At 33.6% G+C, this 16,392-nt stretch overlaps 1 protein-coding gene across 2 annotated transcripts; it reads left to right on the top strand.

The window, feature by feature from the left end:
• Positions 1–80: 80 nt before the first annotated feature.
• On the top strand, positions 81–13,466 carry LOC132189288 (cyclin-A2-3). 2 transcript variants are annotated; one of them, XM_059603955.2, is made up of 13 exons: positions 81–169; positions 1,636–1,806; positions 4,115–4,474; positions 4,802–5,084; positions 6,189–6,322; positions 7,007–7,099; positions 10,172–10,305; positions 11,187–11,262; positions 12,222–12,298; positions 12,394–12,427; positions 12,545–12,694; positions 12,779–12,913; positions 13,087–13,466. In XM_059603955.2, the coding sequence occupies exons 3-13, from the start codon at positions 4,175–4,177 to the stop codon at positions 13,144–13,146; spliced, it is 1,476 nt and encodes a 491-aa protein (XP_059459938.2). In that variant the 5' UTR covers positions 81–169; positions 1,636–1,806; positions 4,115–4,174; the 3' UTR covers positions 13,147–13,466. The 2 variants fall into 2 exon arrangements, with proteins under 2 accessions (XP_059459938.2, XP_088366494.1); XM_088510368.1 differs by lacking the exon at positions 81–169 and adding an exon at positions 1,518–1,536 and having other exon boundaries at positions 12,379–12,427.
• Positions 13,467–16,392: the final 2,926 nt, after the last annotated feature.

Below are 16,392 nucleotides of genomic sequence, written 5' to 3'. Positions count from 1 at the left end.
CTCAGGACCATTACGCACTAGACTTCTTGCTGTTGGCCCGAAGCTCTCCAGGACCATTTGTCGGCGGTTTTGGAGTATCGGTGACTACAATGATGGCGGTGCTGGATCCTTAATACAAAGCTTCGAGTTCTACAAGGAACACTCGTTTTGGAAGGATCACAATGTGGAGGTAATAAATCAAAGAGGAAGGCGTTGTCGGCCTTTCTTTTGGAAGTACTTTTATTGCCTCCGATGCAAAACTTGCTTTGTTGAAGAAAAAAGAAACTAAAATAATTACTTTTGAAATTTTAGTTCAAAAGTAGTTGAAGCACCTTTATTTGCATTCATATGCTTTCATTTGTTGTGGAGTAACGGCTCCGCTGCCAACTCTGAGCGCCTTTATTTATATTTTAAATGCTTTTTTAATAAATTAATAATTTAAAAAAAAAAAAAAAACACGTGTCACATTTAGAGGCTGGTTTGTAGGAAAAGAGGAACACAAGAAAAGTTTTGTAAAAAAAAAAAAAAAAATTTACAAAAAAAATTTAGGAAAAATTACACTCACCTCAAACTAACAATTTGCAATGTCTCCTAAACTAAAGATTACATCAATGTTTTGTCCAAATTATCAAAATTTTGCATTGTACCCTTTTTGTCTTGTAAGAAGACAAAAAATGTTCTTAAATTTTTCAATAAGATGATAAAATAAATTAAAAAAAAAGGAGAAAAAAAAATAATAATAAAGTACTGGGTCTGGTTGCCCATATTTTATTTTTTCGATTTTTTTTTTTGAATTTTGTATTAAAGTTATTTTTTGTAATTTGGGAGCATTGCAAATTTTTGTTAGTTTGGAAAGAAATGCAATATTTAGTTCACAAAAATATTGTAAATTGAGTATTACTTTGAGAAAGTTTTGTACAATTTTCCCACAATTTTACTATTTAATTTGTAAGGGTTTAATTCACTTTACCCTGAAATTTCAAGAGTTTTTAATTTGAACTCCAATGTTTAAAAATTAACAATGTACCCCCATAATGTTTCAAAAATTTTCAATTTAGACATTCTGTTACTAATTTTTGTCTAATTAGACGGAAATCATCTCATATGCATCTCGCGTGGGATTTTAATAAGGGTAATTACGTAATTTCATAGGTTTTAATGAGGGTAAAATTGAAATAGAGGGCATCAAAATCTCACGCGAGACGCACGTTGAATAATTTCTGTCAAATTAGACAGAAATTAGTAACGGAGGGTTTGAATTGAAAATTTTTAAAACATTAAAAAGTATACATTATCATTTTTTAAACATTAGAGTTAGAATTGAAAAACCCTTGAAGTTTCAAGGGTAAAGTGAATTTTCTCCTATTGGGTTGCTTCCTAAATTCGTGGCTCCAGCCGCAGGAGAGCCCAACCCGGCGCTAATCTAACAATTAAAACCTGAACCTCTTAATAACCAAAAAAAACCCTTAAAGGCTCGTCTAAATATGATGGGGAAAAAAAGTAAATCAGAATCTTAAACGACCAGATCGATCTTAGTGAACTGTCTTTAATTTTAAAGTAAAACTGTCAACTCCATAATTTAATATTATTTATCCTATTTGCATTTATTTAAAAAGTAATTCTAATTTTTTTTTTTTTTTTTAATTCTTTTCTCAGACAACTTAAACCGCAAGAGTATCCCGCCCAATCATTCTGCCTCTGTTTCTCTGTCTCTGTTTCCTCTGTTTCTTTGTCCCTCTGCTTCTCCCTCTCGTTCGCTCGCTGGCGCTCGCTTTCTCTCGGAGCTCTCATTTTTGATACTTGGAGGATTACCAAAGATAGATTCAGGTAAAATTTGAATCTTTAATGCATAAACATATACGAAAATTTATAGATGTTTTTTGTTTTTTTATTATTATTTTTTTAGTGTACGTGCTTTTCTTGTTTCTAATTTCTTTTTTCCTTTTTTTTTTTTTTTTGCTGATTTGTGGTTTGTTTCATCAGAGACAGACTAGGGGTTAGTGGGTTTGTTGCAGTTTGTCAGATACTTGAAGTTCTGGGCGTGGAGCCTCTGTTTGTTGGTGAGAAAATGTGGGAGAAGAAAGGAAGTCAAAAGTTTTGAATCTTAGAATTATTTATTGTTTGACATATTTGGGACTCAGGAAACGGAAAATTTCCAATTTAGCAAACCTGACCCAACAATTAGACTTATATGGGTTGAGTTTCCATTTTTCTTGTTATCATACTTTTTTGTACTCTTCTGAATTTTGGTGTATGAGCTTTTTCTTTAAAAAAAAAAAAAAATTCGAATTTTGAATTTTTTGTGCTTTTGTTTTATTTCTCATAGATCGTCTAGGGTTTAGTGGGTTGGTTGTATTTTATCAGAATCTTGAGGTTCTGGGTCATGGATGCTCTGTTTTGTTGAGAGAAAAGGTGGGAAAAGAAAATAATTTGAAAGTTTTGAATCTTGAATTTATTTTTTGTTTTCTTGAAATATCTGGAATGAATGAAACAGAGATTTTCAAAATCAGTAAAGCTGATGCCACAGTCAGACTTAAATGGGTTGAATTTTCATTTTCGTTGGGATCATACTTCTGTTCATGGTTTTGATTTTTTGGAAGCAAAAAGTACAACAAAAGAACAGAAGGCGTATGGATTTACTTCTCTCTTTTTCTTTTTCTTTTTGGCATTTTCTCAGCCCAGAAAATGGTCAATCGTTAAGAAATGGCGTACACTCCCTGGTTGCGCTCCTGCGCTTCTAATAAAATTCGAATTACTGATAAAAAAAAAAAATCGCGAGGAATTGGAAATTAGATTTGCAAGAGAAAATATCGTTTTCAATGCGTTTCCTTAGCTTGGTTTTTTTCTTGGGTGCTGAGAATTTTTAGGATAAGACAAAGAAGTTGCACTATTTTGTATGATGCAAATTTTGTGGGTTTTGTTCTGTGCTTTGTTTTTAAACTCAAGGTTCAACTTTTCTTACCTTTTTTTTTTTTTTTTTTTTTTTTTTTTCATTTATTTATTATTATTTCATACACATTGACCCATCAACCAAATCAAGCGTAATGGTTTCTTTCCAATATTTCTATGCTCGTGCCTAAGATTTTCTTGCATTTTTCATAACTTGGTCCTCCGCATTCTGCTATTCTGCATGAATATTGAAAAGTTCAGGTCAAGTTTTTATATGTTATATACTATGTTGTCTTTATTGTGTGTGAAGCTGTTTGACGCTCTTATTTGTTTATATACCATGTTGTTCTTATTGTGTCTGAAACCTGTTTCATCAAGTTATCTTAAAAGAAGAAAGATTTCCTTCTATGATTTTGAAAGAAGAAAGAACATTTAAGTATAATCAAATGTCTTGAAGCAAACCCAGGAGACATAATGTAGTAGTGAAGAGGGATACATGGCCTTAGATAGGGTTGTAGTGAGAATGATTCCTATGGTTGTCCCCAATTATCTGGGATGAAGGCCATTTTCAACAAAGGTGGTTTGCCTTATTTCAGCTAGTCAATTCCAAACCACCGGGCATAGTTGAGTTGAGTTGAACCCATAACACTCGATATATTTTCTAAGATTTTAACATACGTCGATCATTAATGGAACTTTGTTGTTGTTGTTGGTTTTTTGTTTTTTTGTTTTTTTCATGCTAAATCTTCTACGTAATTAGAGCTAATATTTTCTATTGTTCTCTATTGCCATGAAGAATCAGCGATTTGATGATCCTCCCAGTTTAATTAGGAACTCGACTCTTAAATGGAATTTAAAATATATTTTTCAGCAGCCAAAATTAGGCTTATAAACATATAGTTGTTAAATTTTATATATGTCTGACCTTTAGTATCAGTTTAACGTATAAATTGCATGATGCAACTGCAAGGGAAGATCAATTAGGAACTTGATAACACTTCGATGCAGTTGCTTATCACAAGTTAGGACTAAAGGGGTTCTTCTTTGAAGTTGCATTCACAACATACCCCTAATATCTTCTTCTTAGGAATGTCTACATTGCATGTGGGACATATTCTACGTAATAACTCTTGTTATTGGCATGATTAATAGAAGTTCTTTGTTTCTCATCTGTTTTTCTGCAGACTAATTGCCTGCACAGCTTGTTCTCAAATTTACTTTCCATTTATTTGTTTATTTGTTGCAGGATTTGTTCATATAATTCCAATCTAATGGTTTGAGCTGTTCTTCTCTGAGAGATTTAAACATGAGGAAAGAAAATCTGGTTACTGCCAAGGGTGGAGAGGTTACTGTTCCGTTAACACGCGCAAGATCGGCTGCGTTGCGTGCATGTGGACAACGGCCCCCTTTAAAAGCTCCTATACAAAAAAATCACAAGCGAACTTTGCAAGGAAATCCAAACAGCAGAGACTTGGAAGAGAACAACAACAATGCTCCCAATAATGCATGTTGTTGTAAGCGCAGGAGGAGGGCTGTGCTTCAAGATGTTGGCAACTTTTGTTGCAAATGCTCACAAGGGAACTGCTTGAATGAAGCTAAAATCCAGGTCAATATTTTCTTCATGATCTCTGTTCTCATCTTCTTGTAAATTTTCCAAAGAAGGAACAACAAACTTACATTATCCATTTTTATTTCTGAGTTGGGCAGCTTGAATGTTTGGTGAATTTTGAGCAAGAAAAAAAAATCCATTTTGAATTCCTTCAGTAGTTGATAGTGTATTGAGTACAAATTTCAGGATAATCACTTTAAACATTCTACTCACTTGAAAATGTATAACATGTCGAGAGATTTGGCAGGTAGTTTAATGATTTGCCAAAAGCTTTAATTTACTTGAGAACCTGAGTTTGCTTTCTTTTGTTCCACTGAATGTCAGGCGAAGATCAACAAGCCCACTAGAAAAGGTCAAGTTAAGGTTTGCAAAGTGGCACCTTCAGTTGCTCTAGAAGCCCCACTGTTTCAAGCTGCTTCAGAAACAAAGATTCTTCAAGAAACAGTGAAAATAGAATCTAAATCTAAAGAAGTTATAAGCTCAATTGATTTGGAAGAAATGGTATCTCTTCAGTTAAGTACCATAAGGGAGTGTGACATAGATGATCATCGGCTTGAAAATCAGAGTTTTGGAATGCCTTCACAACCTCAATTTCCTCCAAAGAAAGGTTATTTTTTCGCTGTTGTCTATTTTGGCTTCTTACATATATGCATGATAACTATGCCATACACATGAATTGTTAATTAGTCACAAATTGGGTAAAATTCAAGAAGAGATCTATCTCGTTGGGAGTCTTGTGTATTCATGCATTAGTGTTTTGAAATTAGACTTGTACACAGATTTTACAAAAAAAAAAAAAAAAAATCTGTATACCAAAAAAAAATAAATAAATAATGTCTAATAATGAAGCATAAAATTCATGATATTGACCAAGAACTGCAATGAAGAACTAAATCTAACCGTAGTCACTAAGTGGAGAAGCTCAAATGGCTAATAAGCTCTTAAAGCTTCACCTAAGCTGATTTTACAATTTAAATATCCATTTGTTTACTTTTATATGAAAAGTGGCCTTAGGCAATAGTAACAATGAACATAGAGCATACTTAAAAAATACACAACATTTATATATTAAGAACTATTAAATCAAAACTAAGTGCTTAAACAAGTGCACAACTTCAAATTTTATAGGTAACCTCTTAAATTCATCAAGGTTATATGGTTATAGCTGGTCATCTGAAGTTTCAAGGTCTCAAAGTAAGCATGGACCCTTTGGGGAGAACTTCACTGATAACTAAGTATAATACTGAATCAATTTAATCTACAACAAGGAGTAGTATTGGATTGTGAACCTGATTTGTGAGAAAGAATTGCATGAAATTTTTTTTCTCCCAACATTTTTCATTTTTTCTTTACAATGTTCTTACCATCATGTAATTTTTGTCATCCATAGCAAGGCTAACCCACTTAGTAGAGAATTTTGTTGAGGGTGATAAGTCTGTGTTCTGCTATCACCATATACTAATGTTACTTGCAAGCCTTTTCTTTTGCCATATTATGTAAATTTCAAGTTATAGAGCCAACCATTTAATTTTCAATTGTATGTTAACAAACTTAACGCATATGTTTTCATATCAAGTGTGAAGGTGATACTTGAATCATGACCTTACAAGAACAAATTGTTTGTTAAAAGTAATATTTCTATTTTATTTTGTTATATATAATTGTCTAAAGCAAAAACAAAATGACATTTTTGTTTAAATGCTCATATCAGTCAAAGGTGGCCTTTCTGGTGATATGACAATATCAAGCAATCTGGACATTATTGACATTGATGCGGATCTCAAGGAACCTCAATTATGCAGTGTCTATGCCCCTGATATATATAGCAATTTACGTGTTGTTGAGGTTTGTGTTACATATACATTTCTTTCATTTGTACAATACTCTGTTCTCCCTTTTAATCACTGCCATTTATTATATTTGGGATTTGTTATATTAGGACTTAATTAATTTGGTTGGTTAGAAAATGTCTCCAAAGAAGGGAGAAGATAAAGGGTTAGTTTTAGCTATGGGGCCATTTGTAACGTCCATTCTAAATTTTAATGTTACACCTAATACTCAATTTGGAATTAGTTTGCAATGTGCACTCCACTGTCTAAATTACTGTTAAATTTTTTCAAATTAATGAGTAAGATGAGGTAAAATATTGCAAATTAATATACACTAAGCACGACCCACCACTCAATTTGCCTATCAATTTGTTAATTTTGATACTTATTTGGATTGTGGGGTGGATATTGCATACTAATCCCGAATTAGGATGTTAATTGTAATACTTTATAGTTTATGGTGGATATTGCGATTGACTACATAGTTAAGAGTGGATAGCTACAGTTAATCCTAACGAAATATACTATGAAATACATGACTTGCTAAACTTAGGATGATATGAGTAACTACCTCATATCAAAACTAGGTATTGAAGCTTAGAATGCATATAATGTATGCACTTCTACTTATTGTTGTGGTTGTTCTGATCATTAAAAGTATACCTGATGCTTATTTATGGTGTAATCATTTGTTCTACAGCTTGCTCGAAGACCATGTCCTCATTTCATGGAAACAATACAGCAAGATATTACTCAAAGTATGCGAGGGATGCTTGTTGATTGGCTTGTAGAGGTTAGCATCATGTCATTACCTGAGGCCTTTTATTTGAGTGGTCTAAATACACATGCTTTTGTTAAGTACAAATTCCAAGGTTGTAGTTTATGAAGTTATTGATGATGACTTTCGTGTCTTAAACTTAAGTGCATACTGTGTCATTGAAGGCATCCCCAACTTTCTATAGTTTTGTGCTTCATGGTCAGTTTTTATCATAGCTATCTAAAACTTGTTTTTATTGGTTTAAATGTGAATTTCATCCTTGTTGACTAGTTGATCTAGCTTGGTCAAATGTTTACGGCAACAATAATGTTTCTATATTAGGATTCGCCTTTATAGTTTATTTTTCGGTTTGATTAATTGTGATTGAGGTTACACTGTAGCTTCTCCTTCGATATGCCCCTAATACTCAGTGGTCACATCATGGCAAAGATATGATAAAAAAATCTTCTCCTTTCTTTGGATCCTATGATTATTTGATTAGTAATCTATTAAGTGATAAATTTTGTTTTACTTTATTGTTCTTTGTTGGGAAATGTTAATTGAGACCCATATTTGCATATGGGATGATTCCTATAGATCTGTTTGCATTTAGAGAGCTGCAACCAGATGCCATTGATATTTGATGGCCATTTAGAGCATCATTGGCCTTGTTTGATTAGAACCAAATTCTTTTATACTATTCATCTTGAAATTAATGTTGTCTTTTACTGTTGCATAACAACCTTAGCCAACCATCTCGATGTAATTTTAGTTTTTCTTTGGCCAACTATTAGAATATATGATTAGATTTGATGGTATTCAAATGTGATTGTAATTGATTTTAGATTTGATTGTTTTCAAATTTGATTTGATATGATCTCCACCTACCATACTTGTATGATCTTCACCTATCCCAAATCTCCTATAAGTAGGAGCCTTTTGTATTGTAAATCTGATCGAGAAATAAGAGCAAGATGTAGCTCTTTTGAGCTCTTCCCTAGTGATAAATGTAGGCCCCAAAAATCTCGGAAAATGATCCTCTCCCGTCCATTTTGGACTGGAGGGTATCCACTTAACGGCTAGGATTTCTTTAAAGAAATCCTAGGACCACAAATGTGCCATGTGTCTTCCCAATAAAAAAAAAAAATATAATATTACTTAAAGTTTTAAAAATAATTAAAAAAAATAAAATAAAAAAATAGTCATCCCCATTCTTGCCATAGGGGTGGCCGGACCACCCCGGGGTTGGCTTTGGCCACCCCGGTGGCCCTTGGGGGTGGTTCGGCCACCCCCAAGGGCCAAATGAAAAAAAAAAAAAAAAATTATAGCGTTGGCCTTTGGGGGTGGCCGAACCACCCCCAAGCACCCCCCAAGGGCCGAACCCAAATGAAAAAAAAAAAAAAAATTGGGTTTGCCTTGGGGGTGGCCGAACCACCCTCAAGGGCCACGGGGGTCGCTTCGGCCACCCTAAACTAGCCCTTGGGGGGTGGCCGAACCACCCCCATGGCCCTTGGGGTTGGTTTGGCCACCCCTAAAGGCCATCGCTATAAAATTTTTTTGTTTTCATTTGGCCCTTGGGGCGGCTGAACCACCCCCAAGGGCCACCCTGGTGGATAAAAATGGGGTGGCCGGCCACCCCTATGGCATTAATTGGATAACTAGTTTTTTGTTATTTTTTTTTTTTTTTTAACTTTAAATAATAGTTCATTATTTTTTTTTTATTACAAGGACAAGTGTCCTACTTGTGGCCCTTGGATTTCTTATAAGAAATTTTGGCCATTAACTGGATACTCTCCCATCCATTTTGGATTGGAGAGGATCCGGATCTAAAAATCTCATCTTCATTTTCTATTTCTGCTACTATTTCTTTATGGAAAAAGTGCAAAATCATTTGTGGTTTACTTAATTTACAATTAGCTCCCTATAATATCAAAATGAACTCGGACATCCCTTAGGTATGCTAAAAAAACAATTTATTTCCTACAGTCAAATTTTGTCATTTGACTTAATATATTATGTTAGTGTAACACTGACTTAAATAGGATACGTGTCACAATTTTATTGACTCCGACGTGTCAAACTATTGGAATCTGTTAAATCAGTGGGCGAAATTTGATTGTAGGAAGTAAATTATTTTTTTGGCATACATCAGGGACCTCTGAATTTATTTTGATACTACATGGAATTAATTGCAAACCAGGTAAATCACAAGGACTAATTTTGCATTTTTTCCATTATTTATTTATTTTTTTCATTTTATTATAAGTTTTTTTATGGTATCAGAGCCTTCAGCTAACGCTAGTGTTCGATTCCTAATAGCATGTGGATTCTTGTTTTCTTCCTTTTCCCTAAGGCATTGTCTCTTGCTTCATCACTCTTATGGAGATCAAATCCTACTCAAATGAGATTGCCATCTTCTTCCTTATCGGCTAGACTGATATTGACCCAGACTGTTGCCGTTGAATTTCTATCATAACCCATAATTGCTGGCCTGCCATGCTCACATCCCTCGGTTTACTGCTGAGGAAGGCAATATTCTACGAGGCTATTGTGCAGCCTCCATTCCTTCTGCGCTCCCCTTGCTGACAACATCTCTAAATAATTCTTGTCTGAGCTCCTTCTTTCTACCAGCTAGGAGATATAGTAAAAATGGTCTTTCACATATTGGGGTTAAAAGATGTATTATTTTAGAGTGTGTCTTGACATTAATAGTTTATGCAACACATTATGATGCTTATGTTAAAGATCATCATCAACGTATTATTGAGTAAAATGGCAAATTTGGTCTAGACTTCACTGCACATTGTTGTGTGGTGTCAAAGATTGTCACATATCGGAGCTGTTTCTAATAAAACTTACATCCATTTTTTTGGTCTTCTTGCTGCTATACAGTTAATGTTGTCCTTTCGGTATTATTTTTTGAAAGTTAAATTCACATTCACTGTGCACTATTTGATTGATTAAAATTTTAAACGATGTGAAATGAATGTTTCTTTAGTGTCTGCTTCCATTTCTGTAACTAAGCGGATGTATAAGGTTTTCTTGATGGCTATTTAGTGGCGCAATACTCTATTATGCTCTTTGCTCTAATAAATGTTAGTGTTTCAGGTATCTGAGGGATATCAGTTGGCGTCCAATACACTTTACCTCACAATTTATCTCATTGACTGGTTTTTGACTGGAAATTGCATTGAAAGACAAAGACTTCAACTTCTTGGCATCACCTGCATGCTACTTGCTTCGTAAGCTCCTTTATCCATAGCAGGGTTAACTGCATGACTATTCATAGTCAAAATTTTAGACTAGTCTTTAATTATAGTAGGACTTGAAACTTCTTCTTCCTTTTGTTTTGTTTTTTTTTTTTTTTAATAAATTGAATTTTGGTTTTAATCAGACGTTATTATGTAAAGATTGAAAGATTTTGTAACATTTCTGTTCTTTAAGTTTTGCCTAAATTGGCAAAGAGGACTTTTTTTTTTTTTTTTTTTTTTTGTAGGAGATGGATGGAAATAATTTGAATGATGCGAATTATCATGATTTATAAGATATCTAGGTGAGGAAAGAAAGAAATTTTTAAGGTGACAATTAAAATAGGGAAAAATGCAGTTTACCCCCCTGAAGTTTCAGGAATTTTTCAATTTTAACTCCAAAGTTCAAAAATTGGCAATCTACCCCCCTAAAGTTTCAAAAATTGGCAATTTAAACCCTCCGTTTAATTTTTTCGTCAAAATAGACGGAAATCTATGAAATTACATCATTGTCCTCAGGCTTTTTTAAAAAAATTTCCGTCCAATCTAACGGAAAAATTAATCGGAAGATTCAAATTGCCAATTTTTTAAGCTTCAGGGGGTAGATTGCCAATTTTTGAACTTTGAGGTAAAATTGAAAAACCTCTGAAACTTCAGGGGGGTAAACTGCATTTTTCCCATTAAAATAACTTTGTTAAAGATTTCTTGTTGAACATCTTTTCCTTTACTAGGAGAGCCTCGTTTACTTGAAATGATTATATTGTCAATTACTATTTCTTCTAATTGATTTTAAGCTTAGAAGTTCCAGCTTATCAAAATGAAATTTTCAGCTCATAGTATCTGCTGAATGTGATTCCTCTCGTTGTGGTTTAAAGGAAATATGAAGAAGGCCATTCACTGCATGTGGAAGAGTTCTGCCTCATCACAGGAAATACTTACACTAGAGAGGAGGTGTGTCCTAGTCCTTTTTATTGTCCCATAGAATGCTTTACTCATAAAAATCAAACAATGATGGGAACGATTTAATGATGAAGTGAACGATATTGTTCGATGCATGTTGAACAATTATAATATAACGTATCTACCATCGAGAGTTATGTCTTTATCTAGACATCATTGTTTTGCGTCATTATCAGTACTACCTAACAAATTAATGTTTTTGTTCATTTTAGTTTTCTTTTTTCCCGTGTGGATTATTATTTTCTCCGAATAGAATAAGTTTTATTTTCCAATACATTTATCTGAGTACATTTCATCTTATAATGCCGAAATGCTGCAATGGCTGGACGGAGTTGGCCAATTTGGAGAGGGAAAAGAAAAGGAAAGAGAGATAGAGGGAGAAAAGGGGAAAAGACATTGTGGATTCCATTTTGGCTAGAACTTGGAATCAATCCCAAATTTCTTATTTGCCATATTTAATGAGCTTCTTTTTGGTGATTACATAATTCTTCTGACACATTGGAGGCTAGATTTTCTGAAATGGTAATAGAGTATACTAGGTTATTGAAATTAAATCTGTAGAACTTAGCTATTTGGAAAATATGCATCAATGATGGCATGCTTGAGATCATTACTTAAAGAGGTCATGAAAAATTACCTTGCACTTAAATAGAAGGGATGAAAATGATTTGTTTCCAGGAAATGTCTATAGAGGTCCTAATTTAAGGCGTACTTTCATAGTCATTTTAATTCTAAAGATGTCTAGTTGCTTCACTTTTATGGCCTGGTCATAGTTTTAAAGTTTCATAGAGATTTAGATATTCCAATCCAATGTGACTGATGAAGAGATGATCTTTTAAGTATCAGAATTGCTAGCAGGTTGAAAACCACTTTCAGTATTAGAAATATTCTCAACGTTTCCTATTCTTCACCTGCCAAAATCTTTGCCTTCCTAATCAAAGTATTGGCAGGTATTGGAGCTGGAGATTCAAGTATTGAAATATTTGGGCTTTCAACTATTTTCCCCCACCACAAAAACTTTTCTAAGGTACTTTGCTTATTAGATGTTGGCATCAATATTCCTGATAATTTCAGTATGTTTTTTCAAATTCATAATGCATTTTTAAGATTTCCTGTTTTCAGGCGATTTCTTCGAGCAGCACAAGCTTCTTACAAGGTAACATAATTGGATTCAGTCATCCCTAGCCTTGGTTTGGGAAATGCTATGCGCATTAGATTTGGATTTTCGGAATAGTAAAACCTAATTTTTACGTACGTAAATGAAAATTTGCAGATTCCTAGTCTAGAACTGGAGTACTTGGCGAACTATCTAGCCGAATCAACGTTAATTGACTATGGCTTTCTGAATTTCCTTCCCTCTGCCATAGCTGCATCGGCTGTATTTCTTGCCAGATGGACTTTAGATCAGTCAAACAACCCATGGGTTCGCAATTTCTCCTTTATTCTGTTTACTTATTGTGTACTAAGTTATATGCTGAAAATATGACCTTGTTTATGCGTCTGGCAGAATCCAACTCTAGAACACTATACCTCTTACAAGGCATCAGATTTGAAAACCATAGTTCTTGCTATACAAGCTTTACAGTTGAACACCAACGGTTGTTCTCTGAGTGTCATACGCATGAAGTATAGGCAACAGAAGGTAACAAACAAATAGAACAAAATACACAGAAAAACTCATGCATGCTTTGTTATAGAGTTCCTTTGGACCTGCATTTTGTTCTTGGCTTTCATGACTGATCTTGAAGGATTAGTTTAAAACATATTCTACTTTTTAGAATTTCCTTTTCTCTAATGAAATCTTTGTTGTTGCAGTTTAAATCTGTGGCGGCTTTGTCTTCCCCAAAACTGCTCGAAACACTTTTCGAAAGATAAAATGGCTGTTGGATACTGCAAAGGGGACTGCTAAAAAACAGGTATACTTTCCAGATGGAAGTGTCATCTGGATATCTCATTTACTCCATGAGTTTCTGCCTGATGCCTATCTTTAATCCTCTCTCATGTCCATTAATATCATTTCCACAAAATTTTTGAAATCTTTGTTCATAGTCTTTATGATCTTGAGTTGGGTTTTATGGAACCTGTTTTTGTAAAGTTTAAACTAGCACATCATCAGCTGTAACCAAGAATTACTTCAAGACAGGAAGTAGGTGAATGTAAATATGGCAGCCAAATCCTGAGTTCTTTTCACTATATTTCTTTGTGATTGTCTTCTGCTTGTTTCTTTTTGTTCTTCCAATTTTTTAAACAAACCCTAAGATTTCTTTTCATAGTTTCAGCCCCAGTTGTGGAATATATCCTAGAGGTTTAAATATTACTTCTATTCTATGGCTTCCACAACCATTAAAGCAGGTTTAATGAGTTTTACCAACAAAATTCCTGGTTTTGGATCATAAAATAACTTAATTCAATTCCATGAAAAACCAGGAATAATAAAGAGGGTACGGAGATGGTACTTCCGTCTAAAACTTGACGGAAAGCTACATTAGTATTATTAAAAAAATTGACACGTGTCCATATATCTAATTAAAAATAAAAAATAATTAAAAACATTAAAAAAATTTAATTAAATTAAATTAAAAATTATATATTGGGCACTTTTAGCCATTTGGGGCTGGCTTGGCCACCCCCATGGCCAAAGGGGTGGTTACGACCACCTCCAAATTTCAAAATTCTTTTAAATTAAATATTTTTAATTTAAAAAAAAATATATTTTTTAATTTTTAATTAGGTATATGGATATGTATCGATTTTTTAATGGTGCTAACGTGGTTTGTTGTCAAATTTTGAATGAAATTTAAACAGAGGTATCATCTCCGTTTTTATGTAAACAAGAGGTACTTTTTGTGATAAAAATTAAATTCTAGAGGTAATAAATAAAGTTTTTAAACCACATGGGGCAAAAATGTATTTAACCATTAATAAAAAAAAAATTAAAAAAGAAAAAACTTCACTGAAGACTCCCAAATTTTTACCTATTTTAAAATATCTCCCTAAACTTTGAAATCTCTCAATTTAGTTCCCTAAACTTTCAATTGCTCTCAATTTGGACTCCTCCGATTTAAAATATTAGTAAGACAATGACATTTATACTTCTGACTTTTTAAAAAAATTTCAAATTTACTCTTACTTTCAAATTTTTTTTTTTTCGAAAAAAAAAAAAAAAAAAAATTCTGGCTGAGACCCGTGTGGGGTCTCATGCGTGAGTCTCCAGGAGACCCACCGTGGGTCTGCAGGAGACCCACCGTGAGTCACGCCAGATCCGCGTAGTCTTTTTTTTTTTTTTTTTTTTGCTTTTTTTTTTTTTAAAAAAAGAAAATTATGGGTATTTTAGTTTTTTAAGGGTTTGTAGTTAAAAGTTAACTGTTAAATTGGAGGGGTCCAAATTGAGAGTAATTGAAAGTTTAAGGGACTAAATTAAGAGATTTTGAAGTTTAAGAAGAATATTTTAAAACGGGTGGAAGTTCGGGAATTTTTAGTAAAGTTTTAAAAAAAAAATAATAATAATAATAATAATGGTTTTCTTTTGCTTCTGCTCGAGATTACAAAGAGTTTTAATTTGGTAGTGGCAGTTGGATTTGGACGGCATCTATTGTTGCAAGTTAGGATGCAAAATTTTAAAATATTAATTGAACTCGAGAGTTTTCTTCATGAAGAGTGCTTGCTGGCTAGAAGAAGATTGTCTTCTCGTATTTTCCTTTGATTGAGAAGCAGAAATTTTTTTGTAAGCTCTTTTGAAACCCATTGATGAAAACTAGTCTATTTATTTCGGCGTAAAATTTTTTTTCTTAATTTTTGTATGTTTGGTGCGGCGTAAAAATATTAGTAAACTTGAAAAATATTTTCGGTTGACTAAGGAAAAATGTTGTATTCTCATTTGCGTAAACTATTTTTTATTGTTTTTCCACACCTCAGAGCTAGCTATTGTGAGAGGGACCTTTATGGAGCCGACCTGCTTGAATAGGTGAGCCTCACAAAGGCTCTCTTACAATTAATGGCCTTAATTGCAAGCAATATAAGTAGACAATTGCACTAGATCTCAATAAAACCTTCTATTTTGACACTCTTTTCTTCCACATCTCTTCTTTGTCGTTTCTTTTTCTTCCTTGCAACTCCTTAGAGTACACGAAAATATGAAAAAAATATTTGCTAATTTTTCGTACGACCCAAATGTTCAAAAATATTTGCAATTAACGAAAACGTGTTACATACACCGAAACAAACGAGAACTCAATTCTTCGGTTGTCATTTTATGCCAGAACAAACGCTACTAATTGGTTGCTTTTTTATTACTAATCCAATTGTTTTGTTTTCTTTTCCAAGACTTGGGAGTCATGTTTTAATGTAAAGAACAACCACTGCCTCCATCTCTTCCACTAACCCTCATAAATGGCCACCGAGCATGAATAAGGATTCTCTCTAGTTTATTTGAACTGGAGAATATTCAGTTAGTTATAATAGAAGGGTATTTTTGTCCCATCAAAAAGTAAAAAGATAAAAATATCCTTCCACTATAATTAACTGAATATTTTGAACGGGAGAAAATTCTGTTCCAAAAAGCAACCGATTCAACGCAAGGGGTCATGCAGGCAAACCTCAAATATTATATTAAGGTGTCTTTTTCCCCGAAATTATGTGTTAGAATGCTAAAAAAAAATACTTAAAAAATAGGACAAAAAATGACAACCCAAGAATTGACGACGGTTTTTCCAATGCTTTCGAACTTCGGAAGCATCTACATGCATATATGGTTGGTGTAATTAATGATATATCTGATCATCTGCATATTTGTGAAACCTCCATTAATCTTGCAAGTATACAACAATGTCAGAAGCTCAGCTTCGAGAAACCATTGTTGATTGTGTCTCTGAAGCTCTTTCAGACTCCCATGAATGCAGGCAGAAAGCGCTGCAAATGCTGGATTCCATCACCAAGGTTAGCCCTCAGAACAGAAACTTGCTTGCACAGACAGATGCTGCCATCCCTGTCCTTCTCAGCCTCTCCAAATCTTCCTCCTCCATCATTGAAACTCTCTCACTCTCCATCCTCTTCAACCTCTCTCTAAACCCTGATCTTAAGTGCTCTCTTGCAGATATGGAAACCATTTCCCACCTCAATTCC

This window comes from Corylus avellana, chromosome 9 (genome assembly GCF_965113065.1).
Source record: "Corylus avellana chromosome 9, dhCorAvel1.hap1.2, whole genome shotgun sequence".
In the NCBI taxonomy this organism is placed as follows: Eukaryota; Viridiplantae; Streptophyta; class Magnoliopsida; order Fagales; family Betulaceae; genus Corylus; species Corylus avellana.
This window is presented reverse-complemented; position numbering and strand designations above follow the sequence as displayed.